Source organism: Xylocopa sonorina, chromosome 5 (genome assembly GCF_050948175.1).
Source record: "Xylocopa sonorina isolate GNS202 chromosome 5, iyXylSono1_principal, whole genome shotgun sequence".
Classification (NCBI taxonomy): domain Eukaryota; kingdom Metazoa; phylum Arthropoda; class Insecta; order Hymenoptera; family Apidae; genus Xylocopa; species Xylocopa sonorina.
The window spans coordinates 10,399,644-10,425,505 of NC_135197.1; the positions used below are offsets into that span (position 1 = coordinate 10,399,644).

Below are 25,862 nucleotides of genomic sequence, written 5' to 3' on the forward strand. Positions count from 1 at the left end.
ACGTGACTAATCCGTGACTATCACGGATTGAAATCATGCACGCTTCGCCGAAGAATATAATTTAAATGAATCGTGCATTTAATTGTGCTATTTTTTCCCTCCGACGCCTCTTACGACTACAACATAAAAATAGACGGATAAATCGACGCAACTTACACCATCGTGTATCATCGACTTCAAGGTATGCTCGAGCTTTTTCTTGAGCCTGTAACTTTGCAAAATATCAATAATACCGAGGAAGAGTAGCAGGCGTTCGCCGCGAGCGTTGCGGGCAGGAATTCCACCTGGACTGCTAGGAACACGAACCGCAATTAAAATCACGTTACTTAGGCCGCTCGTCTGGTAGCGTACAAATCGTCGTGGTGATTTAAACGAAAATACGATACTCACGGTACATCGTCCTCCTCGTCTATCGGCTCGCTTTCAGCCTGAATACTCTCCATAGCGGTACTGTGCGCGACCAACCTTTGCCGGTTTATGCTTCGCGATCGGTTCAGGGCGCTGGCCCCTATTCTCTCCTCCCGTTCCCGTTCTCTTTCCGCCTGGGTGAGCCCTGCACTCTCACCTCCGACTTCGCCGACTTCCTCGTCCGCGCTCGCCGATAATCTCTGCTCCTGCTGGACGACATAGTAAATTACACGTTACAGCGTACGATCCGAGCGACCAGAACGAGTCGTATCGTTCAACCGCCGATTGTAATTAGCAAGTCCGTGGATATTTATGCGTGCACGAGAAATCCGAAGATGATCGACGAAGATCATGGCCACAATCTTTCCGTCGATGCCAGGAAAATTCTTTAACGAACATATTACCTCACAGTTTTTTCCTCCCCCTGTTTTTTTCTAATCGTAACAAGAACTGGTTCCATTCGCGCGAATCATCGCGCACATATTTGCACTATGACCAGCCGAGTGTTTTTTCTTCAGCGATACTTACCGCTTTTTCTCTCGCAGCCTGGTCAAGGTTGTGTATGCCGACGAGTAAGGAGTAATCCATAATTTTAAAGCTCTCCAACACCCGACAATCTCTCTGGATGGTCTTAACCAACGCGCTATACGTGTCCGCCTCCAGGAAGATCCCCTCCGGATGATGCTCCATGAAATCTAAATCTTTGTACGTCGGAGACGACTTTGATCTCTCTAATTTCGATGCCTGCAGACCGAAGGGACGCTTCTTATTAGTCGCGAATAGAAAAGCGGACGAACGTGTCGAAACGAAACGTGCAGCGTCGGAAATATTTATTGCAATACATGGTTCCGAATGTCGAATGCGTTCAGCGCTTATTATCGCGTGTCAAAGGCCGTAATATAAAACGACTGGGAATCGTTGCATCAATCGTACAGCTACGAATACGCAAATGCAATAAATATTTCTAATACCGCCGATGTGTCAATAATGCAAACCTTTCTTTTGTACGTCGATCCCTTCAAGTCGTATTTTTGATGTAATTTCACCGACGAGGGTAGAAGGTTATTCATAGCGACTAATCTAACATTTTTACTATTACACCGATAGCAATACAACCCGAAGAACTTTGGCAGTAACGTCCTCGGGTTTTGATTTAGGTTCTACAAAGAAAACAAAAAGAGACATCGCAATTCGAATCGTCGGTTAAGTCCCGCGACGCGCGATCGCACCGCGCTCGAAAAGCCATTGAGCTCACCATATAATATCCTGGAAGAAGCGTCTGCAAAAACTCTCCCTCTTTGTGTTGCACAGTCTTTATGATGAACTCGTCATCATCTGTTAGATAAAAGATACTTCCACTAGCGCCTGGGTTCGATAATTCGCGTAACGGAGCGCTACACATCGACATCTGAATATTCAAGTTGGTGTCGTTAGACGCTGATTTGCGAGCGAGAAGAACGTAGGCCGTTTTACGGAGGGAAGGGACGGAGAGAGCGTGCAAAGGATTCAGTGTAAATCGATCGTGTTCCTTCCTGAGTCTTCCGTAATCGAACAAGGGAGAAAGAAAACGGGAAACGTACAGAGAGAGAAAGAGAGAGAGAGAATAGAAGAGAAGAATAACACGACTGCGAGGGACTGGAGGGGTGTTACTTACCAAAAAGTCGTCCGGTTGAATGCCAAAGAGATCGCGGAAGTAACGAAATGCAATGGGTGCGTAATTCTTGAACTTAAACTCGGAGAAATGGTGAGCCGGGGTGTGATTCGATCCCTCGCTCGGGAAATTCGTCGTCTCCACCGTCATGAAGTCTTGCATAAGTAAATCACGCTCTGGTTTGCTGGCCAAACCGCCGACCGCGTGTTGGATACCCAGTTGGATGGATCCCATGATTTGTGTCGTTTGGATCTGAACGAGCAACGATTTAATAAAGTGTAATCGCTCGACTCGATCGTATTGCGTAAGATATAAAAAGGTTTTCAAACTATCATGGCAATTATACGTGGTTCGAGGTAATTCACCCATGCCTACCTTTTTGTACGTGATTTCACCTCCCACTCCAACTCTTCTGTGACCGATCTTCCTCTCTCGCTCCGATTTGTTCCTCGACACCCCCACAGGGGTTTTGAGCCCCATCGTGCCATGTTGATTTGCTGAGATCTGTAAAGAACGCGCTATTATACTTAACGCTGCTATCCTACTCTGTGGATGCAGCTCCTAAAATATTTTCGACAATCCTTCGATGCGCGAGGCTTCCAAAATTCACTTACACTCCATTGCGCTCCAGAAATGAAAAAATCCTATCGATCACAGAACGATACTTCACGTGTTCGCTCGTAGTTAAAGAAATTTCGAATTTTTTAAATAATATGCACACGTAATCAGCGATATGTACTTTTTGGTAGCGGCGAGTCTGAAGAGAGCAAAGAGTAACGTTGAAAAATTATTTTTTCAGCATTTGCGTCACTGAACGCGACGTGTCAGCGGCGAACACTTTCTCCGGTAGCCAGTATCCCGTTTCGATACAGCGTCGTATCCGCACCAGCCGTGAAGAACCAGCAGCAGCCACCGAAGAACAAATACACGGGGGCGTACGTCATTCGAGTGAATAATTATACAACTATTCTGGGTCTCTAGGGATCAGCGGCGCGATGCATCTCGTTCGGCGCGACCCGCGCTCGAGCATCGTTACTCGCGACGCCGCCTATTCGAATCGCCGGTTCAATTATCGGTAATGATACAGCGCGCGTTTTTCCGAGAAAATCTCGACGCATTCCGGGGCGGACGTAGATTGCGGATAACAGGAACGATTGATTGGTCGAACAGATAAAACGATATCTCGCGATCTCGATCGTCTTCGCGATACACATCGACGATAGATCAATTAACGCGTGTCCGAGGCGAAAATAGAACGAATCTAGCTGACTGGTTCCCTCGGATGTAGATCGATCGGATTTATGGTTATGGAGAGATCGTAAATATTTTGGTTCTTATGGGTGAACTCAATTTTCCAACTTAGTGCAGCTTTTTCTGAGAAAGATACTTTTCTAGCGGTACGCGAGGAAGCTGTGGTCGTGATTTCCTTTCGATATCTTTTATTGCAGAGAAAAAGGCAAGCGCACAGCTGAAGGATCGAACGGTGATAAAATAAACTATTCCGACGGGCGTTAAATAAGAAATCGAAGGGAACCGATAAACTCTATTGACTAAACGATCGAAGACGACACAGGAGGAACGGTAAAATCGTCGCGTCGAGCGAAACGACGCGTTCGAGCGGGGTAAAAGTGTGCAAGTGCAGGAAACAGCGTGGAGACCAGGATTTTCCTTACGTAACGTTCACCTGCATCCGTGAAGTATAGTTCCGTGTCTGAGAACGTTACTCCCTTATCAGCAGACGATTCGTTCTCCTTTTTTTCTTCCTTTTAAATCAAGTGCACGTTACGCGAACAGCTTGTTTTATGTAACGTTCAGATGCATCCACGATACCGAATATGATAGAACGGTGGCGTTGAAATCTCAAATGCGAACGGACGAGGATACAGCAGAGTGGAGCATCGCATTATTTATATATCGCGCAGTATTCTTTTTTAGCCTTCTAAACTAATTTGCATTTTAGAGGCATGGAAATAGGAACGATATATTTAACAATCGTTAAGTAGATAAATAAATACAGAGCCGGCGGGACGGAAGGCCGATACGCGGGCGCGTTGCCTCGAGAATTTCGATAGCGGTGCCTACGTAAAAGCTTGCTTAGCGGTTATCTCTTTCTCTCGTCTGACGCGCACCGAGTCAAAGCGTGCAAGTGTCAATATTTAATATCTACAGGCAGCTCGTTTCACGAGGAACCGGCTCGTATCCAGTCCCCCCCGCTCTGTGCGTGAAAGAAAAATTTCATGCACGTTTCACTTACGTCAAGTCCTGTCACCTTATCCCCCGTCGATTTATCTGTAACACATTAAAAAAACAACGTGTTTGTAACACGAAATTAAGGTCACGTAACAATTGCCTACCGACGAGGCACGCCGCGATGCATTCGTACCGATGATGTGTACATATACGCGTGTGTGCGTTACGCTCGCCTCGAACGAACGAAAGTCCCGTTCTTAAACGAGTGCGTCGGTGGCGTCGTCGTGCACACGCGTGCGATAAAAAGCGGAAAGGATCGCACGTTTAAAACGATCGGCGCAGTCGATCGCGTGTTATTCCGGGAAAGAACCGAGAAAGTGGAACGCGTTTAACCTGAGTTCAAAAACGAAAGTCGCGCACACGCCGGATTCGCGATGTCGACTCGCTATTTAAACGACACGATGCGAGCCTCGGTACCGTTACCACCGTTACTACGAAATTTCAGCCCTCGTACGAGGGCCCCGCGACGCTCCATTCAGTCTTTCCCTTCTGCGTGGAAACTTTCGCCGCGATGCTAAAACTCTTCCAAGGTTCGTTCACATTCGGGGCCGAGGTTATTTTCGTGGAATCTCGGTGTCGTCGCGACGGATGACGCGGCGCGAGTGCGAGGACGAGCATAATAAAATCGTATCTTTACAGCGACCGCGAATGCTCCGATAAACAGAAGCGGACGAATCGAAGGGGACGAAGAAGAGAAGCTTCCTCGAGTACGCTTCTTACGAGGTTCAGCGTTCAGCGTAGACGACGCGACGGGTGACACCCATCAGCTGTCAAATAACGAACCGGATTAAGCACAGCGTAACCTCCGAAAGAACCGTACGCCTCGTAGAGTCGCGCGATTGGACAGAGGACGGGACGTAGCGCGGGCATGCGGAAGCGAAACGAAAATCCGATCGGGCGGAATCGATCGATCACGCCTATCTTTCCGTCCACGTCTCGCGGGGCAAATTGCCTCGACACCGCGAGGAACGATTACCGTTTTACAGGCGTCCGAGCTCGCGTTGCGCCGATATAGGTTAGGGTCGTGACACGAACTCGAGCGAAACGAAGAGCAGGACTTAAGGCGAAGGTAAAGATTTACTCACTGTCCTCCTCCGCGGACTGCTCCGCTCTGAGAAGATCCTCAGAGGCCTGTGCCGGGTTCGCGAAGCTCGTCTCGACCACCTCGATCACATCCACATTGTCGCCCGAAGCCATTTTGTACGTACGTGCCTCCTTTCGATCCGCCGAGCGCGCACTGACTCACGTACGACGACCACGATCTTCCTGACAGTTTCGCGAAGGCGCCTCCTTTGTCGTCGCTTCGCGCGACAGCATCTTTCGAGCTCGCGAGACCACCGCACGCTCAGGCGGACGCGCACCAAACGCGCACCAGGCCGCGGAACATTTTTCTCGTTTACAACACTCGCGCGTGGCGGACCGTTTTCACCCACGGTGGAGAAAAATAATGTCAGTGATACGCGGCCTCAAAGGCTCTCCAGCTCCGGGCTGAGAACACCCACGAACCTCGAGAGCGCCTCCGGCCTCCCTGCTATTCGTCTATTGACCGGACGCCATCTTGCCACGAGCTCCGCGCCATCTGACGACGGCGCTAGGAACCGCGACGCCCACTGAGGCGCCCCCTTTACGTGTTGCGCGCGTTTCGATCGTTTCGATCGAGTTAATACACGAGTAGTTTACATATATTTAGTGATTGGTCGTTGGATAATCTAGTGGGGACGTCGAGATCGATGTAAAACGTGTAAATTGACGATTTTTCTGTGGAGTTAAGTGATAAAGTTGTTTCTATTGCGGTGTGTTTATCGACGGTAGATCGCTCGTTTGAAGAGGAACTGTCTCACCGGAAGGTCGTGAATATGACTCGATGACCGTATCCGGCTTGAAATAGAAATTGTCTCATGAACAAGGATGAAAGCGAGTATAGGGAATCAATTGCGAAATGTAACGTTACATAAGTAACGGTGTAAATCTGTTTCTATCTATGCTTTATCAATGAACCCGTGCACGCAGTGTTGAACGATAGAGCGGATTGCGATAAAATTATGTCACGTGCGAGATTAAAATTAACATATATGAATGTTACTGTACGCGACATGTAATTCGTGGCACGCTTAGCTTTATCCTTTTCCACCTGATGTTATTCATGTAAAAATAAATGGTATCTCGATCTGTAGATTCGCGTGTGCTTCTAAATTTGTTGCACTGAACACAGCGATAAACAGTGTCGATCGCGAAGCTGATCTCGATTCAAGTTTTGGTAGCGTGATGAACGCGTAAATTTGAAGTTGACAAAACGTTAATATCCGTTTTACCGTTCAAACTGGTTCGCACTAATATCGAATACGTCAATGCTTACGGAAGTAAGAATCCTCCGCATCTGTGTAAATAAAAAGTACACACGCTCATCGAGTGTGGTTTTTACATATTCCAGTCGTATCATGGTTAAATTTAAGTGGCCTCCCGACAAGATTCAAATACAGAGAACAATCCTGCTGAGCGTCATCGGTATTATTTCGATCGGAATACTCAGAGGCCACAGAGACTACGAAAGACAGGTTACTATTCGTTCCATTTCCTATCGCAGAATATTACCTTCTTGCCGATTCACAATGTAATCACTTCCTACGATCGTGGAACTGACTAGTCATTAAATACTCGAAAACAAAACGAGCGCGTGGAGAGCGCAATAACACAACGTGCCACGCAGATTTAGCCAAGCTGTGAATCATCGTTCGATTTAATTGTTGGCAACCAGTGCCATCGGAATGACTCGCTGACGCCTCGATGTCATTAATTCATCGCGTCCTGTCCGCTCATTAGGGAGCGCATTGATCGTGCAAAGTGTTTCACATAAAAGGTCCCGCTTAATGCGCGGCCAGACGCGCCCGATTTATGGCGACCAATGGACAATTAATTATCATCCCGTTGGATGATACTTTCTTAAAGAGTTCGGTGTTCCCCCGACATTTTTCCTCGTTCCACGTGCTTCTACACGGATTCGAGTCCGCGTTGAATCTAACATGGTCCAGCGGTTGTTGCATCTTTGATGCGTGTTTAGATACCGGATGTTTATATCACGCGATGCGTCGTAACGTATTCGAACGGCGATTTGTAGGTACGGCGATTAATAATATTTCGCGCGTTACACGCGTAACAAACACGCGCCAGACATCGTATTTTCAGTCAAGTTTAACACAGGTTTGGTATTTATTAGAGGCACGAAACGGAAGTGTTGAAGTTGTCCTAGAAATTTTTTTACACGTTAAGATAATTAACCACGATTGGATTGGTGTAAGTACTCGAAGCGGACCGCTGAAGTTACTCGCTCGCATTGGTACTAATAAAATCGACAGCTCGATTCATTCTCGACGTTTATTACCAGAATAATCGCGTTCATAATTAATCTCGTTATCGCTGTGGCACGGCGCATCGTCGTTCTCCACATCCCTGGCCGAGTTCCGCGGTATAAAAACCGATTATCCCGCGACTGGCGATTTCTGCCTATATATTAAATCGTCCTTTACCGCTACGGATCCCGCTAGCCCCGATGCCGGAAAGATCGCGTACATTAGATCGAAATCAAACGCGCCTGCCGTCGAATAACAGAAACGATTTCTTACCGCGGCTAAGTGGCGAGTATGCGAATTAAAGCAAGGAGGAACACGCGATGATAGTGGCGCACGTACGTATCGGCCACGATATAGGTACGTGACCAGGTTTGTGCGTGCGAATAGAAAAAGGAACGGGAGGGGAAAAAAAAGTAGAGATAGAAGGAAACGCTTAGCGTTTCCTGTGCCCTCGATCGAACGTGTTCCCTGCCGCCTCGACCAGAGCCGCGTGTATCGTGCCGCGTGCCCGGTGTTACGAGATCAGCCGGCTCTGATTATTACTAGCCGTCGATATTTAAGCGGGCCAATCAACGGCGACCTTAATTAGTCCGGTAAAAGGATCGCGCGTCTCGACGCAGGTATGTGCTCGTTTCTCTGTGTACGAGCAGTCTTCTCCCGCTTGTTTCCGCGCCCGTCGTCCGGGGATCGTTCGAGCGAGCAGGCCACCTGCCACGCAACGCCGATTACGACTTCGCGTCTTAAAGAACAGGAAATTTTAATTACTCCGGTGAAACGAGCCTCGCGTTCTTGCGATACGGTCTGACCTTGTAACTCTTTTTCCCCGTTTTCGCGACCAAGGTGTCGGAGTACATGAGCTCGTTGGAATATCGACAGGCGAAGGAGGCCAGCCACGATTACAACGTTAAACGGATGAGGGAGAACCAACGACGGCTTTTGTCCGGCGAACCGCCGTCTTCCGGTACGGCTTGAGGCGAACTCCGACCTTACGACGCGAGCGATCGATCGAGAGTTACACGGAGGAGGATGCCAGGATACGGCTCTGATTTTTAACTGATCCAGCAAGTTGTTGGATTAATTGTATCGTTTCGAGTGGTTTTTTAAATAAACATCGAAGGAAGACTGAGAATTGCGTTGCGAATGGAATAGGCTTGCTAGGTGGAAGCATTTCGTCGAGTAGATGATTACCGTAACGGGGACGCGAAAGTTTTCATTAGCCGCTTATCAGATTTTCGGTGATTAAATATGTTTGCTGGCGATAATTGCATAGGGATTACGAAGGATGTAGTCTCGTCCGCGGTGCATTGGTAAGATACCAGTGGGATGTATCGTTTTCGACTGTAATTATGTAGATCTACTATCTGAAGAACAGGAAGAAACATACCATGCATCATAGTAATTATTACAGTAAACGAAGGAAACAAAAGCATAGATATTTTTTTACTAATTCAGCGGATCGATGGAATGCCACGTATTTCTCGCCTGCTCGTAGTGATTCGAGACTCCACAGCGGAAACAATGGCCGTTAACTTCCGCGGAGGTTCGATCGTTTTCAACGGGCAATCTACTCGTTGGTATCTAACAGATGTAAGGTCAGGGTGGACATGATATTTCCTGTATCGGGCACGAGACAAAGGAACAAAAGCTGCCGTCAAAGTACGCGAAGCGTATAAGCTGCCGCGAGTTAAGGGGAATGACCACCAATTTGTCGATCGTTAACGCGAAGTTAACCAACTGCGTTGCTAATTACCGCGATGAGCACGTCTTTCCAGTTTTCCGTCTCCATTTGCCTTCTCCCGTTCGAGGAAATCCATTTCTGAGAATGTTTGCTCGTCTGTCCGCCTCGATCACGGCGCATAATTTAACAGCCACCGGGGGTTTCGCACAATTCCCATTTCATACGTGGCGACGATCTATCCGGATTGTTTTCAGTTACTCGCGTTATAGTATGCGAAGTGATTTATGGTATCACGAGCCATAGTAAGCCTGATTCTCAGTCACGTTTCGCGAAATCACGAGGGAAGTGTTTGAAATGACGCTCGTCAAGATTCGAGAGAAAGCACGGTAATCGTATCTATGCACATATTGCGTAGAAAACAATGTTCTGTGATGCTGAAATAATTTGTGCACGCGTGCAATATAGCATGACTTTCAAAAAATACGATCAAAAGATGGCCTCGAGTGTACATTTGATTATCGATGAAAAAATTCAAATCGCTAGCATTGCTTTCTATGTTAACATTAGGTATCTGCAAGTCTATTAATCCAGGCGGAATATCAAATTTTTTTCGATGTCGACGATGATAAATTATTGATGTTAGTTTACATAACAGATAAAATTGTTTGCCAAGAACTCAGTCGACGCGATGAAAGCGAACTGAGTTTCGTCAGATCGTTTAATTAAGCTGCTTTGGGGCACATGTGGTACTCTATCTGTATACGAACTTCAGCAGTTGAACGTCGTACCATCTCGTTTCGTTTCGAGTCGCCTTACTCCTCCTCTTCGTCGGATGACGCGATTGTAATAAATGTAATTGGTTCCAAAAATGTGCGTGTTTTAAAGATGTGACTGTTCAATTACAACCAATCGTACGCGTATTCCTTTCACTCGTCATCGTTTCAGCCCTGCATATAATACTTCGGTTCCGTGTTAACTAGAGAAAGGCGTAAAACTTCGTAATAGAAAGAAGATTCCACGGTGCAAACGCTCGCTTAGAGAGTGTATAAAATTGCGACATTCCGCGAGATGTCACATAATCACAAGATTAGCACAGTCAGTGTCCCAGACGGAGACGTCGAAGCTATCAAACGCGAATCCAGTGAGTCTGTTTGTGTTGCAAAAAAAACAGCGATCTTTTTAATCTGCAGGTTTCACTAACCAACATCGTCTAAACTATTTTGGACAGATATGGAGAACAAGAAGAAGAACTCGGCAGACTTCGAGACAGCCATGGCGGCTGCTGGCTGTGGAAAATTTCAGTACCTTCTTCTCCTGGCGATTTTTCCCGTATCGTGGGCAACTAGTATCGACACTTCCAGTGTGGCAATCATTTTACCCTCTGCGGAATGTGATCTACGAATGACCTTTTTCCAGAAAGGTTTCCTGAATGCCATCGTATATCTGGGTCTGTACACTCGCCAGTTACTCTCATTTTAAAGCAACTCTAATTCTGAACTCGCTGCGCATTGCATTTCCGTGGTCGCCAGTAATTCCGTCGACTATTTCAGGAATGGTTTCCAGCGGTTACATATGGGGTTATATCGCCGACGTCAGAGGTAGAAGGGCAGTTTTCCTCTACGGCTACCTAGCCGATGGTATTTGCAACGTGCTCGCGGGTTTCTCGCAGAATTTCTGGACCCTCGTGTTCTTTAAATACCTCAGCGGCTTCATGTGGGTCTACCAAACAGGCGTCTAATAATTCTTCAATCGTTTGATCACCAATCACAATCACTTAGAACGATCGTTCCGCAGGGTGAGCGGCCCTCACGCCTCCATCGTAGCCTACGCTTCCGAATTCTTCGGAATCAAAGGGAGAGGGAGGATCGCACTGGTGCTCGGATTTTTCGTCACGTCCGGGAACATTGTAACAGCAGGTGCGACGGTGTTCTGTTAGAACTGTCGTTCGCTACGTTTCATTGCTCTGTCTTTTAGTGCTCTCGTGGATCATTATTCCGCAAGGATGGTCCATCGTCCTTTGGGACGGTGCTTTCGTCTACAATTCCTGGCGCATGTTTCTCTCCGCCTGTGGCTTGCCAATGCTGATCGGTGCCGTTTGCCTCTTCCTGTTTCCGGAGAGTCCCAAGTTCCTCATGTCGCAGGGTCGTATGGAGGACGCGTTGGAAGTTTTCAGGACGGTTTACAGAATGAACACGGGTAAACCGGCGGAGGAATATCCGGTACTGAGTTCGAAACACCGATTTGGATAGCTTGTCGGATTTTTACGCGATTGCAACGATAGCGTAGATTCGAAGAACGATCGGGACGGTGTCGGGACGATTTTTGTTCAAGGTGCTACACTTGGCGAACAATTCCAAGAAGGGCTCGAGTAACGTGGACCAGGACGGAATGATAGAGAAAAAAGCGATTTTCTTTAACCCACACTTACCTCGATTGCTTCTGGTCACTGCCATGCAATTTGGGTCGATGTACGCGTGAGTGTTCCTTTTTATAGCCCACTCTAAATTAAGATTATATCACCGTTAACGTAGACACAATTACTCCCGATCGATAATTGTGTCGCGCACGAGACCTCACAAATAGGATGCTATTAAAAACGAGTTAGAATAAAATTCGAAGGTTGTCGTCTCGTCGTAACGTGACAGTTGCGACGAAGCTCCCGCTGTATCTAGAAATACCTCGCGTTGTTCTACTCGTTCTAAGAGCGAAATAAAGAAATTCGTGACGTGACGTTTATCGAGAAGCTGATACGACGTTGAATGGACTCGCAGCTTGGTTTGCGAAACGTCAGTGACTAAGATCTCAGAAGAAAGCGGAAACGGGAATCGTGCGCGTTCTTTTTACACCGTTCGTTTCGCAGAGCGCATACGATTCGCTTATGGCAGCCGCAGCTTTTCGCGATACTGGACAATTTCGATCGAACGAGCCACAATCTGACAGCGGGATACGAGCCGACGTTTTGCGAAATCTTGGATCTCTCGTCCGCCGCGGACAGAACTTACGCCAACGTCGCGGGGAACGTGACCTGCACAAACGTGAGGCGACCTCTTTCACCCTTAACCCTCCCACTTTCGTGAACGCACGATATCGCTCGCATTTTTTAGGTCGTCGTCAACGAATCCGTCTACATGACCACCATCATCGTGTCCCTTTTCGGCGCTATACTCCTTTTGACGGCTAGTTTCGCGCAGTACATCCTGCGTCACAAGATCTTGCTACGTAAGCGTTTCTAAACTGAATCTTATCACACGATCGGTTCAATAATGTTATCGTTGATACGCGATTGCAGATATTTGTTACATCGTGGCGGTCACATCCTTGATCTCCATGTACTGGTCTACCAGCACGATGGTAACGTTGTTCCTCACCAGTTTGTTCGTCGGATTAACGAACACCACTCTAAATATCATCGTCGGCGTGACCGTGATGTTGTTCCCGACTTCTCTAAGGTAAAACGGTGAAAACACCTCAAGTTTTCCAGCGCAGACAGTCGAATGGATTCCCTTTCGAATTTAGGGCGATCGCGGTGAGCCTGGTAATGACGGTCGGTCGAATCGGGACGATCACTGGAAACCTTCTCTTCCCAGTAGTGCTGGCCCAAGGATGCTTGGCATCGATGATCCAGTTGGCGTGTTTCCTCTTACGTAAGTCTCTCCCTCAGCCTCGGTCCAACGATCCCCTTTATCAAAACGCTATAACACTTCCCCGTTTGCAGTCTGCATCGTTCTAACGTGTTTCGTCCCGTCGTCCAAGAAGAAGACCGAAAGTAAGAAGAGCCTCGTTGCGCAAGCGTCCGCGGAATCAATCTAACTTCCGTCCACGCCCAGAGTTCGGACTCGAGCGCGATCGCTGACTAAGGAACTGGGCCATGGGAAGCGGTAAACAGCAGCAAGGGTCAAGGTATCGCCGGATGAAGTAAATTCATACTCGAATGCGTTATACGATACGAGGCGATACTCGAAGAAGTTAGCCAATGGCCAAATGTACAGCGTATTCTAGCCGCGAAGCCTGCAGACTTTGTTTCACCGACGTAAAGCCGAGGAACGATGCTTATCCTTGAGCCGTTTCAGCATAATCGAAACGGGCAGCGGGGAGCGTTCGCGTTTCATTCATTTCGCGCAACAGAGACCATCGGCAAACCGAAACAAGCGAATCGTTCGAATAATAGGAGAGTGGAGGCTCATCGAAGCAAGAAAGCACGCAGAACGGCCGCTGCGGCGTTACACAATGGACAGGTGGATGTTTCCAGTCGGACACTCTTCACGGTCACATTTTCAGCCGGCGGAGGCGGATCGATCGCGATTTAAAACGATGATCGAGCGCGTCGAGGACGAACGAGCCGTTCCTCGGCCCGCTGCGAACACGAAGCCACCCACCGGGGCCTTGGGTTTCACTTTCGACACATCCTGGAGAGCCCTCCGCCGCAGCCTTCACCCACATGCTCGTTCTTCTCGATCCCCAGCGCGTACCGCCGCGCTCCGTTCGCGTTTCGTGTGGACGTGGCTTTATCGCGCGCCCGGGATCTCGACACCTTCGCCAGCTATGCTGATCGAGTAATTACGCGTGGCTGGAAAAGTTCTCATCTTTCTTCGAATTTTTCTTCGTGCAATTTGCTGCCCCGATGTTCGACCGTTTGGCGCGCTTGTCCGCGACCGAGCTGTTTATTTTTATCATTGGTTTCGATTAGCTTCCTGTGTGCTAACGTTACATGCAACTGACGCACGAGTTGATCGCATTATGCCAAATCTCATGTGTGGCACATCGATTTTTAACTTGCTCGTAATCGTGTGTTGTATATCTATGCGCGACGCTCGAGGTGTGATAGAATGGACACGTCAGACGTACATATGTGACGTTGATATCGATCGTTCGCGTGTAAGTATTAATTATAAGAAACTATTATCTTGTGTTTTCTTAATGTTAATTTAGACTGTCTGGGGTCACGGTCGCTCGGAGCGATTTGTCTTATTCAGTGTGAAACGCGTTATCAGTTCGATCGGATGGACTGTTGGAAAGTTTCATCTTGCCCGCTTACTTACATAATTAAGTCCCCTTTATATCTGTGCGTACAATGAACAAATTACAGTTACGATCTATATATTACGACGAGCACTTGATTCAATTAACGGAACACGTCAGCGAGGGGCACGACGCTCGGCGAAAAAGAGATTTAGCTCAACTCGCTCGAGAAAACGCCGCATTCTTGGGGTCGCGGTTGGGTTCTCAATAGTGTCCCAGAAATAAAATACAATGCCCTCGGAGAACTCGGACGTGCATAGTCATACGTTTCCTCTAACCGTGTGCTTTACTTTCTTTATCCAAAAGTAACACGCACGCGGGACTCTGCAACGCGTCGCGGAGGACCGTCGCGAAGAACGGGAGCATCCGGAGGATGGTCGACTCGCGTACGTTTTGCGTTTCTTTGATGTTCCACGGCAACGAGCATCCAAGGTGGCGCCTGAGATGGCATTCCAAATAAATTGCTCGAGAGAAGCGTGCAAAGTATGCGTGTTTTCGCACCGCCCCTGTATTCTTGAACTTACTTCAACGATCTTCGAAGCTGCGCTATGACTCGTTCCTTCGATTCGTTCTGTCGACACAATCATCGAGAATCGAGCGATCGTGCAAAATATCGATTCGACCACCGATTCGACACAGGGACCAACGTAGACGCGAGAAACATGCCGGTGGAGGTAAAAGAACGTCTGTCTCGTGAGAGCGATCCTGTCTGTGGGTCCACGGTTCGCTCTAATCATTCTTCGCGAGCACGGAGACGTCGTATCGCGATTTCACGGTCGCTATTCGCTCGATCGTTCTTTCCCCGCAGAGGAATAAAACGGGCGGCGTGGGTACGGCCACTGGCAGTCAGTCGCATCGTAATCGCCCCGATACTGTTAACTCTTCCCGCAAAATTCCCGGATCATCCGTGTATCCGTTACGTCTCTTCCTGCATATTTCCTCCATAGAGGCTGCAGGTGAAAACCGTGATCTCCAGCGGAACCGTTGGGCACCACGTTCGCCTCGAGTCGTGGGAGGACGACGTTCGTGTAAAAATAATTTGTTGCTACAACAACGAACGTTTTATTTATGCTGTTGCTTCCACGCGTCGTTTCGTGGAAATGGCACGGAAAGAACTGGGTAGTTTCTCGTTGAAGCGGTAGGAGGAAGCATCCTCGTGGCAAGAAGCTGAGAGTGTCTCCGGGAAGCGACAGGGAAGGTGTAAAACGACCGTTCGCCGACCAAACGACCGTGTTGAAGCACCGCGTTTTACCCTTCAATTCATCGTGCCGCCGTTGTCGCGATGGGACTCGATGCGAATTTCATTCGTTGATGGAATTACCATGGTTTCCCTACGATTTTGGAGCTAATAACTTTTTCTTCTCGTTCGAACGAAAAGTATATCTATTTATTAACACCTCTCGAAGAGAGTATTTTAAAGAAGGAAAGCGAGAGTATGACTGAGTTGAAAATGATCTAACACCGGCAACAGAGTCGCGGAAGACTTTACGATCGTGAAAGAAATAATCGATAGCGGTGCACCGGTGGATTGCAACTTTCTCAGGATAATCAAGATTTGCCACGGTGTTAATAGACATCCAGGTCGACCATAGAAGCGTTCGAAATCAGTTTCACCGTGTCCGGAGTGGCTCTGCAGAAAATCGAAAGAGGCGTATCATCGTCCCAGCCGTCGTCGGACAGTCCATCGGCCGGATGTTTGCCCGTTCACAGTTGCTGCGCTCGAAAATGCATTCCAAGACTCGTCGACAGCTATCGCTTTTCCGTTCTAACGACGTGGACGTTAACCGTGGCCTCTCTCTTTTTCTCCCTATCTTTCTCTCTAATCGTGTTTGATTGAAAGAAGCATTCTGGCCGCGTTTAATTATCTGCTATTCTTCCACGAGAGACGAAATGAAAAGGAAGACAACAACGAGAATGTAACACGCGACTTCCTTCAAGCTGGGTACAAGTAGAAAACGAACGTATCGAATCCTAATCGCAATCAGAAGTCACAAGTGGCAAGCGACACGCTGTCGAGTAGCTAATCGCGCGCTCGATAAGCTCGAGCGCTTCCTCAATCGAGAGCCGCGGCTCGATCTCGGCTGTAGTTACCGCGAATTAATCGATTGCATTTATGCAAATTACCGATTGCAATTGTTCTTGTTACGGAAAATTTTTTTGTTATGGGAAGGAGGAAGGAAACTTTTGTTAAACGAAAGCTGGAAGAGAACCATCACGCAGACGAGGCTCATCCTCTTTTCGAATCGATTAACAGCGCGCGTAACTTTCTTCCATAGCCGTCCGTCTTACTTAACGAACGTCGAGGCTTAACGAGGAAATTCACGACTTAATACGCTTTAAATAGCGCGACAAGAAATACGAGCGACGGTGTGCACTGTTGCAAACATCGGGGAAAGTAAAAACGTTGAAGAGCGCAGTGATTACCATGCTCGGCGATATTAATAGCCATGCGGTTATCAAGCGAGGAGGGCGATGCCGGGTGGTCCATTGTAGGCAATTATTCGCGCAGATCTATTAAAGGAACGCGATATTAACACAGTCGATCCACGTGATATCGAAAATGATCGCGGTAAACGCGGCCAGCCTCTCGAACGGGCCTGCATCCACTTACCCAGATATATTAACTGGTGCTGGCCTATGCGCGCACCGCATATGCATCCCATTGCTTTTCATTTATGCGCCTGCCTATGTAAATGAGAGTATTATCCTGAAAGTATCTACCGCTACGACGGATCCGCTATGGCTATGGAACACCGTGCGACTCCTCGCTCCTTACCGTTCTTCTTCAATTCTCTCTCCCTCTGCATCCCCTTCCTGCGGCCGCCGACACGGCTTCCTCGTTCGCCGTCGTACCGTTGTTCCTCCTATTCCGTTGCCCCCCTCGTCTCTTCCCTCGCGAAACCCGACTTCAACCGCTGATCCTTGTCTTTCGTGGTTCCTGCTTGTTCCTTTCGTTCCTCGTCCACGTTACTTCTCACCCGGTCGTTTCTTTCCACCCGCTCGACTTTCCTCGCTTAGCTTCCGAGATCCTGCCGTCGAGATTGCGAACGCGTTCACTTTGCATTTGGTTTATGCAATTATGGTTTACTTATCGTCGCACACTGCGATGTACAGTGTTTTTTTTTTCATAAGAGTTAAGGGTTGAAAAGGCTGTTCGATGATTACGAGCGTACCATGTCGAATCTAATTCCAGCACGGAGAAGACCACTTCCGGCGGAGTCAGCGAAATCGAAAACCGCCTGGATTCTTCTTGTTTACTCTCTCTCGGTCGACCTCGTCCCCTCTCGTTTTTTCTGGCAATCCACCATGAATACCGCCCCGTCTCTTTCGTTTCAGCAACTTTATCCCAGCGAGAGGCGCTCGTTTCGTTTGGCACGAAAATAACAAGCGAGACGCAATCGATACGACCAAGTATTCTCATCTTTTGGGTCACTCGAAATGTCTTCTATAAACGCGTATGTAGGATGGTTATTCTTGATTCTCGAGGGCAGAGACTAGTGTCACGATCGGTGGGAGGTTATCGAGATTCTCGGTCGTTCCGTTGACAATGACGAGGCAGCCTGAACGAGAAGTCCTCGAGGACCACCGACGGCCAGCCGAGTGGCTCGCCAGAGGGTCTGTCACCCCTCTGAAGCGAGTCAATCCGCGGTCCTCCTCCTCGCGTCGTCACCGTGGCAAGAAATGAGAATAATTCAATTCCGATCCCGTCATTGTTCGACGTGAACGGCCTCCCACGGTTTTTATCACGAGGAATCGCTAATTGCTTTCATGCAACTTCCCAGCTTTCAATCAGAACAGAAAATTCACGAGGAAACGATTTATTTTCGATAAGAGAAATTGATTCGTAATCGAGAAATAGTTGGTTCGCGCAAGGAAGCACGATAAGGGAAGCGGAATAATGAGATTTCTTTAAACAATCGCAGCGCTTCGATCGTGTAACCGTTGTCAAGATCGAAGACCGCGAAGACAAAGAGATCACTGAACCGAAAGACCTCCGATAGAGCAAGTTCATCTAGCGCTCCGTGAAAGATATCACTGCCGAGGTTAACGCGTGTTCGATTCGCCGATCGTTCCAAGTCTGCTCGTTATCGAGCGTATAAGTGCTTCGTTAATCTCCTTCGGTTCGTAACATTCATCCCCCGATGCAACCTCGCGATTATCCTATACAAGATACCGGTTCGTTTCACCGTAATGTATATTGTATGACCCTAACTTTGCAGACGGCATAAACCCACCTACCACGTATCTACAATGACCATTCTCGTGCGTTCCATTCCCCGTAGGCTCATCGAGCTAAGAATTAATCAGCCAGCGTAAAAGTCTCGAAAGTAACCCGTACATCTCCAGTGGAAGGGTAATAAATTACGAAAATTCGATTCACTTTTGTTCGATAGAGAACAGAGCGTCCTTGGTTATCAGAACGTGGCGCCGAGAGATTCGCGTCCAGATGCGACATCGAGATAAATTCGGTCCAGCGAGCCGGAGATATCGATCTGGTTTGCATAATCGCGTTCGTTAATCAACCGTTCGGAACAGTCTGGCCTGGGTCAACAGCGGGACGGATCCTTTCGCTGTGTTGCAACTCGCGAGCAATGAAGATAGCGCGGCGAGGACGGGCGTGTCCAATTGAATGCTTCGTGGGACTTGTCGTCGAATGCCACGCGATGGAATCCGTGTCGACGCGAAATTTATACCGCCAGTGCGAACCAAAAACGATTATCTCGTCATTCCAGGTCGGGCGTCTGACGCTCCTTTTTCTATCGGTTCTTACGGTTCTCTTATCGAGGATACGTAGCGCCTTCAAGTGGATATAAAATCGTTAGTCGATAGCGGATGTCGATGGTCCAGAATCAGAGGAACTCTTGGCGTTAAACAATTTAATCAGAATCGTAATTAATTGCTAGATATAACAAGTTAAAGTAACGATTACGTATCGCTGCGTTTATACACTTTCGTTTTATCTCCGCGGGAACGGCTTCCCCTCCATTGGTATCGTCCTTCCACTTCGTGCAGCTAGCTATCGACTGTTTTTGCTCGATTCGATCGAGACCGGGTCCACTGGCAGCGCGTCGCCTGATGAATGGTCGCGTCGTTTCTAGTTAAGTCTGATAGACGTCCGTGGTAATTAACAGGCCGCGCGTTCGCCAGGAATCGCAGGCGGACGATCGTTCTGGTTCCCTTTGCTGAATCGAACGCGCCGCGGCGCGGCTCGTGCTGTCGCATCCCTCTTCGCGTTCGCCATGGACGAGTCGCGCGGAGGATGAATTTCAAAGGGCACAATAAGCCACATCGCGATAATCGCGGTCGACGTTCACGTCCCGATGGAAAATCGCGATCAACGCGAGGGGACTTCCGTGTCGAGGTGGCATTAAATTTTCTCTGGGAGTCCATCGATTTCTTTATCGGTTCCTTTCTGCTTCGCGATCCCAGCTCCACGCTATCTGCCGCGAGCATCGAGGTGTTCCTCGGTGTAATTACATTTCCAGGAACGAGTGATCCCTGGATTTACTGGGGGGTCGAGAAACATTTCGCGGTAACCGCCTGAAGCTAGAGCCGATCGTCGGTTGGGTAATTAACCTGTTTAACGGTCGAGGTCTTGCGATGGATCTCGGAGTGCAGAGTCGCTTTAAGAATGGGTTCACGCGATTTGAATGATACTTAGTACGCTCAGGGTACGCTCGCAGGTAATTTACACGCCTGGATCGAAATCTCTACGATGCGAGAAGCATTTCTTGCCAGCGTTTTAAATTCTACGATCGTTGCTGGATCCGCAATCGCGACGAGAGCAGACGAGGGATTGATGCGTTTGCGCGCCGCCGCGATTTCGCCGGCGCCCTTGCGTTTCCGCCAAGGAAACGTCTTGGCGAACGAGCGCGCCGCTGCAATACCACTGTCGTCGTTTCGTTCTATCTGCTGAAATTATCGCGTCCACGTCTTGAACACGATCTTTATACCGCGTTACGTTGTCGAGATAGCCGGATTAAGGCTGCCCAGCTTCCATTCCCAGGCGGTTTCATACAGGAGCGCGCAAAAGTCGCGTCGAAGTCGAGGACACGGGGCACTCGAAATCCTTCCCTTCTCCTCCTTCGGTTTCTTTTCATTCGCGACGATCTCTTTTGTACCCGAGCGGAGATAGTTAGAGATACTTAAATCTCTTACGGGTATAACTGTACCCGTTTCCAGGCATCTCCGGTTCTGGGACAGGACAAAGTGGGAGCGGGCACGGAAATTCTAAGCGCGCCTCGTAAATTTCGCGAGGGTAGGACACGCGGTCCGCTCGACATTGAAAGTTGACGGAACGGTACCGACGGTGTTAACGGTATTCACCGTAATTAAGTAAATCGCGTCGCGACGACCAGCTCGTCCCTCTCTCTCTCTCTCTCTCTCTTTTTCTCTCTCGTCTTTGAATAGGAAGAAAAAAAAAGAAAGAGGAAGGGCGAAGAGAAAAAGAAAAGGAGAAAACACGCTAGACCAAGCCGCTCGAAGCAATTAGGGAATCGCTCGTGTTCACGCTTCCTGTACAGTTAACCAAATATCAACGACGACGGGAGTGGTGAGCGTTTAACACGGGCGGGTACGTCGGGTGGCTGGATGCAGAAACCGAGCATACGAAGGAGAAAGCAACGAGCAATAAGTGGCCAGCCTCGAAATCGGAGCAACGCGAGGAGGAGCCGTTAAACGTGGCGTTTATTATTGAAACGAAAAAGAGAGAAGGAAGCAAACCCAGCGATACATATTTATGTATAGTGTTCCAGTAGAAAATATGCTATTGGAATAACGGGCCTTCGAATACTGAACATTCTGCTGTAATTTTATTACGCTACCAACCATTCTGTTCGATCATATTTTCGACTCCTCTATTTGCATTCTTAGACTATATATACGTAGACACGTCTCGTTCCTTTTCTTCCAGTTCCTCGGATGCACCTCTCCTTACGACCCCGGTATTTCTCAGTATTTTCAAATTCAGAACGCAACAGTGGAGCAGATGAAACCGTCGATCTTCTTCGTTCGTCACGTCGCCTCGCCTTTCTGGCTCTGTTAGACGAGATGCCGATTGCACGGAATACAACCGTGAGAAGACAGAAACGTTCTACCAGTTTCGAGAGAGCTTCGTCCAGTTCGCTGGCTCGCTAGATTCAGATAGAGCGAACGCGCGGGTTAATTGTCGCCCGGCGACTAGTTCAACCGCTTACTTCACTTTAATATCTGGCAGTCTTTACGATCGAGCCATTCTTGGAATCTCGAGAATCCCATCGTCTCGTTTCGCTGAGATTTCGAGCGTGCGGGAAACATTCCACGCGCTTTTCGCACGCTGACCATGGGTGGCGAAACGCGAGACCGGCGGCGTTCGCGAAATAATTCGCGTGCACGATAATTGGTCCAAGGTTATCGAGTGTCTCGTCTCGTTAACGCGAACGTCAACCGTACGAATTAAATTTTTAATTACCGACAACCATTTCCACACGCGTTCGTTTCGGAACGCTTCGAACGGATCGCGAAAGGACTCCTTTGTCCGCTAATGCTCGCTCAAAAGCGCCTCTTGTAAACTTGACTCTTTTATCGTCGTCATAATACACCTCCGCCTTCCTTCTCGCTGAACGACTCTAATAGGGACGTAACAGCTGTTATTTTCGGCCAACAGCCGTCGTAGTTTCATCTACGTGCACGCTGAAATCCGCTATACTCTAAACAGAGATTTATTAACCCCTTTGAACGGTGAAATCATTCTCTTCAATTACATCGCTGATTCGCGAACAACAATTTCGCAGCAAACTCACTCGCTTAACGACATCCGAGTATTCTCTTGGAATCGTCGTTCTAGAGACGCGTTAAAAATATTTTATTGCTATTCAAATTTGAACGTCAATCGCAATACATTCTTCAGAGCATCGAATCGCGCCACGTTGTGAACACAGAAAGAGTACAAGCGCGATTGTTAGAAGCGACTACCAATTCGATCGCTTCCGTCGATAGTCCAGAGGGGGTTAATCGAAGAACACGCGCGTCGAACACCTTCGACCCTCGACGATTCAATGGGCGACGCACCCTGTTTTTTCGTCGTGAAATACTTCGGATACTTGAGAACTTATCTTGGAGTTTTTAATCACAATTCGTTGCAATTGATTTCGTTAACAGGCTTGTCGGAAAAGCAGTGATGGAGAAGCATAATCAATTAGTGGTAACGTGACGCTTCGTCGCGGTACGGGGACGAGACGATCCTCGACGTCCGTCACGCGCGCGTGTCGAAGACCTTAGACCCGACGACCCGCTGGATGACATCATAATTCCTTTACGGGATACGGCCGCTTTGTGCCCGTGCTTTCGAATTACACAAACGGAAAAGAAGTATCTCGTGCGACAGGAAGGCACTTAGCTGGAAGAACGCGATTAACATAAGCGAGCGGTTTCTCAGAGCGAACGATTATTTTTCTTCGCGAATGGACTGCATTCGTGGTCAAAAGTTACAAGAGAATGCTTTTTACGTAGCCGATTTCCTTGAGGCTAGCCTTGTCCTAAATGAAGTAAATGTGTATTTCGAGATTACTCAACTCTGGAGTCCTCCACCATCAAAGAGTCCGCACCCTTCGATACTCGATGTCTCGTTTGATGTTCGATTCTGTAGTCATCTTGATCGTCCAGAAACTCAATGATTCCCTATCGAAATGTCTCGATGGTCCACTGCTCCAATATCCTGACGGTTCAAGGTTTTCAGTCTATAATTCCGGTCGAGTCACCTCGCACCTCTGGTAGCGGGGAAAAAAGCAAGTTATTAAGCGGAAACGACTTGTTAGGAGCTATCAACGAATTCGTAATGTCTCACTGATCGTGACAGTCGACTGGCCACGAAGTGTGGGAGCGCGGGATGACACGGCCGGTGGTGAAACGACGCCACGGATGAACAATGGAACAGGGACAGGTTGCAGCGATTATTGGCTGCAGCTACGTTGCAATGGGGTTTTAAATTTGAACCGCAATCACTCTGGCAATTTTTCGGATCAACGGGTTTCGCGAAATCGGCTGGAAATAACAAGTTCAAGTACGAGGCCAGGCATCGACCGACACCTCCTCGACGCTGTAAAAAGATCCACTTCACCATGGGCTTTGCGGTCAACTTTTTCCCTTTTTTCGCCTCGAGCCATGATCTCGTGTTATATAATTTCGCGTTTAACGCGTAGCTAGTCGATTCATTAGATCGTATCGTAACGATTTCATCGGTTCTTTCCCTCTCTCTCTCGCTCGTACCTCTTCCTCGATTTTCCCTCGACTTGGATGTCGGATCCAGTTTGACAAGTTATAATTAACGATTTACGGGAGATCAACTATCGATTCGGCTAAGCAATATCCGCGGAATATCGATGTAGTTCTCCATTCTGGAAACTGGAAGGTTGAAAGGTTGCCGCTGGTTTCCGTTCATTGGATGGTTTTCGTGGGATCCGTTCGATCGCTCCAGCTGCTTCCCTTTCACGATCTCAGTCAGTTCAGCCACCGTTTAATTTACGATACCATGATCGTTCCTTTTTACCATCTTCGCGTCCGTTAAAACCAGCAGGATACGAACTAATAATCGTGTTCGTCGATTATTATTTACCATCGTCATTATTTCAATTAACTCATAAGTACAACTCCGATCGAGAATGTTTCAACATTCACCGTCTCGAATCGCCGTTGAAAATCGTCCAGAGAAACGAAATAACCGCTCGTTGGAATCGTCGAACGTGTCAACGAACAGCTTCCACGACGGTCAGCTGGTAACAAAAAGAATCGAACGGAACACCCGTTCGAGTTTCATCTAACCGACGGAAGGAGTAAGAAGGGCAACCAGCCGGTTTAAGGACGAACCGGAAACGTCGGTTACAAACCGTTTCATAACTTTTTCCCGGCCGCGAATGCATCTTGGCCGCTGCGTCTCGCAACGCTGAATCGGCCCCTGTTTTACGGAAACTTTTGCAACGCTCGTAGGCTGGTCCCAAAGCCACGTCCCTGTAGTAACGCAATTAACAGGCGGGCGGAAAAACAACGGAGTAGATGAGAGCCGATCGGACCGTGACAGCGAGCGACCATGAAATCGGTCGGACTCTCCCACGAAAGGGTTCGTTGCCGATCTCGCCAGTCGATCCTGTCGCCGCTGCATCCTCGCGGAAGGTATCTCTGGCGAGCGCACCCGCGCCAGATTAAAACGGCTTCATTGTTACGATCCTATCACCCTGTCGTTGGGACAGCTATAAATTTCCCGGGTCTAGAGCCTCAATTCATCGATAGTTCGGGTCCCATACCTAGGAATCCTTGGTACGGTCCGCTATCTATGATCTTCTGATAAATAACCGTGGCATCGACTGATCTTTTCCGTGTTGGTAGAGTGCCAACGCGTTCTGGTAAACATCCTCGAGTGATCGATATTATCGACCAGTGTAACGATTCGAACAGTTCGAAACGTTATCGCGCTTGCTTTTCGATAATCATTCAGAATGTTCGTTCCTTGATAGAACTAGGCTGCAACGTAGATAGGGTGGGAGAATTTTCTGCAAATTATACCGGAGGTGATATCGTTTCCAAGTAGAGTATATCGAAAAGTCTGAAAAAGTATTCATCGGACCACAGTATAAGCATCCTCGTTTTGGGAAAGGAAAACGTGACGTGCGAACGAGGCCTAAATCGCTTGTTCATAATTAACGGGGGAACAATGAATGTGAATTACGCTTTTTCTTTTTCAGCCAACACAGAAGGTCCTCGAGTTCCTCGTCTTCGATCGGTTCGCAAGCTCCCGTTCGACGAAATGGTTCGCGTCGTTCTGCTCCTCAGCGTCGAGCGGTAGGGAGTTTGGAGCTGTATTATATCAAGGCTTAATAGAGCTGTCACTTTCAGCCGCTGTGCCTTATCGGTTACGCTTGGCATCCTCTTCGCGTATCGAGCTTGCCTTTGTTCGAAAAGATACAAAAACAATTCGTCCTTGTGGAAAAGTACTATCACTTGAATGTACGAATGCGTGAAGCATTCTGTTTAAGCACTCTGAATGAACGATACCATTTAGATACACCGATCAGTCTCTGTCTCGACTTCTTCGCTTTATCCTTATCAGTTTATCTTGTCGTTGTTTGCGGTGTTAATAAATAGTGATGCTTGCACAGTGACGCGCGTGGTGTTTTGTTGCGTAAATTGCTCTATCCGTGCATACACGGTGCGTGGATTATATAACGTACGAGGACGTAGGAGAGGAAAATTGATTTCGTTCGAAAGTATCACGCGTCTCGAAATGCATTGGTGCCACTCGCATCATTAGACGCGCGCGAAACTTTGTCTTCGTAATTATTGATGGGCGCGATTTAAGCATTACCCACGGGTATCCTTCCACGGATACCTTGTCCCCGTTCTTATCAGTTCATCGGCTCTTAGCATCGCGGCGTGCTTTGCCTATTACGCGTTTTGTAGCGTAAACGACGTAACGGTGAACCTCTCCCGTATCCCGTGCGAACGAAATATGTATCTTAATTATCCACCTTTGATAACT

At 48.1% G+C, this 25,862-nt stretch overlaps 2 protein-coding genes and 1 long non-coding RNA gene across 17 annotated transcripts in view; 2 read left to right on the plus strand and 1 right to left on the minus strand.

The window, feature by feature from the left end:
* The window catches only part of Pip5k59b (Phosphatidylinositol 4-phosphate 5-kinase 59B), a 32,430-nt gene extending 26,753 nt beyond the window's left edge, over positions 1-5,677 (minus strand). For 9 of the 14 annotated variants that reach the window (XR_013101884.1, XM_076895972.1, XM_076895969.1 and 6 more), the window contains exons 1-9: positions 5,395-5,677; positions 4,314-4,348; positions 2,435-2,563; positions 2,063-2,311; positions 1,664-1,816; positions 1,404-1,568; positions 937-1,152; positions 391-617; positions 157-292 (exon numbers count right to left, since the gene is read on the minus strand). Coding sequence is in view for 13 of the 14 variants with exons in the window: in XM_076895972.1 (XP_076752087.1) it covers positions 157-292; positions 391-617; positions 937-1,152; positions 1,404-1,568; positions 1,664-1,816; positions 2,063-2,311; positions 2,435-2,563; positions 4,314-4,348; positions 5,395-5,506 (1,422 nt within the window). In the remaining variant the exon portion in view is untranslated. The remainder of the gene's footprint in view (positions 1-156; positions 293-390; positions 618-936; positions 1,153-1,403; positions 1,569-1,663; positions 1,817-2,062; positions 2,312-2,434; positions 2,564-4,313; positions 4,349-5,394) is intronic. The other 5 variants (XM_076895970.1, XM_076895963.1, XM_076895966.1 and 2 more) reach the window with 4 other exon arrangements.
* A 1,037-nt stretch (positions 5,678-6,714) lies between these two features.
* LOC143423732 (uncharacterized) lies at positions 6,715-8,660 on the plus strand. Its single transcript, XR_013101852.1, has 2 exons — positions 6,715-6,864; positions 8,497-8,660. It is a non-coding gene; the product is annotated as an uncharacterized LOC143423732 (long non-coding RNA).
* A 1,727-nt stretch (positions 8,661-10,387) lies between these two features.
* Positions 10,388-13,200, plus strand: LOC143423499 (synaptic vesicle glycoprotein 2B). 2 transcript variants are annotated; one of them, XM_076894875.1, is made up of 11 exons: positions 10,388-10,475; positions 10,563-10,781; positions 10,885-11,047; positions 11,129-11,250; positions 11,309-11,553; positions 11,666-11,808; positions 12,195-12,369; positions 12,439-12,553; positions 12,624-12,783; positions 12,851-12,978; positions 13,050-13,200. In XM_076894875.1, the coding sequence occupies exons 1-11, from the start codon at positions 10,403-10,405 to the stop codon at positions 13,142-13,144; spliced, it is 1,638 nt and encodes a 545-aa protein (XP_076750990.1). In that variant the 5' UTR covers positions 10,388-10,402; the 3' UTR covers positions 13,145-13,200. The 2 variants fall into 2 exon arrangements, with proteins under 2 accessions (XP_076750990.1, XP_076750991.1); XM_076894876.1 differs by having other exon boundaries at positions 13,091-13,173.
* The last annotated feature ends 12,662 nt before the right edge of the window (positions 13,201-25,862 follow it).

Excerpts from the sequence above, each read along its gene's own strand:
- LOC143423499 (XM_076894875.1), top strand. The coding sequence starts at position 10,403 with ATGTCACATAATCACAAGATTAGCACAGTCAGTGTCCCAGACGGAGAC. Across the intron at positions 11,048-11,128 it reads AAATACCTCAGCGGCTTCAT|GGTGAGCGGCCCTCACGCCT; the intron begins GTGGGTCTACCA and ends ATCGTTCCGCAG. Across the intron at positions 11,251-11,308 it reads CGGGAACATTGTAACAGCAG|TGCTCTCGTGGATCATTATT; the intron begins GTGCGACGGTGT and ends TCTGTCTTTTAG.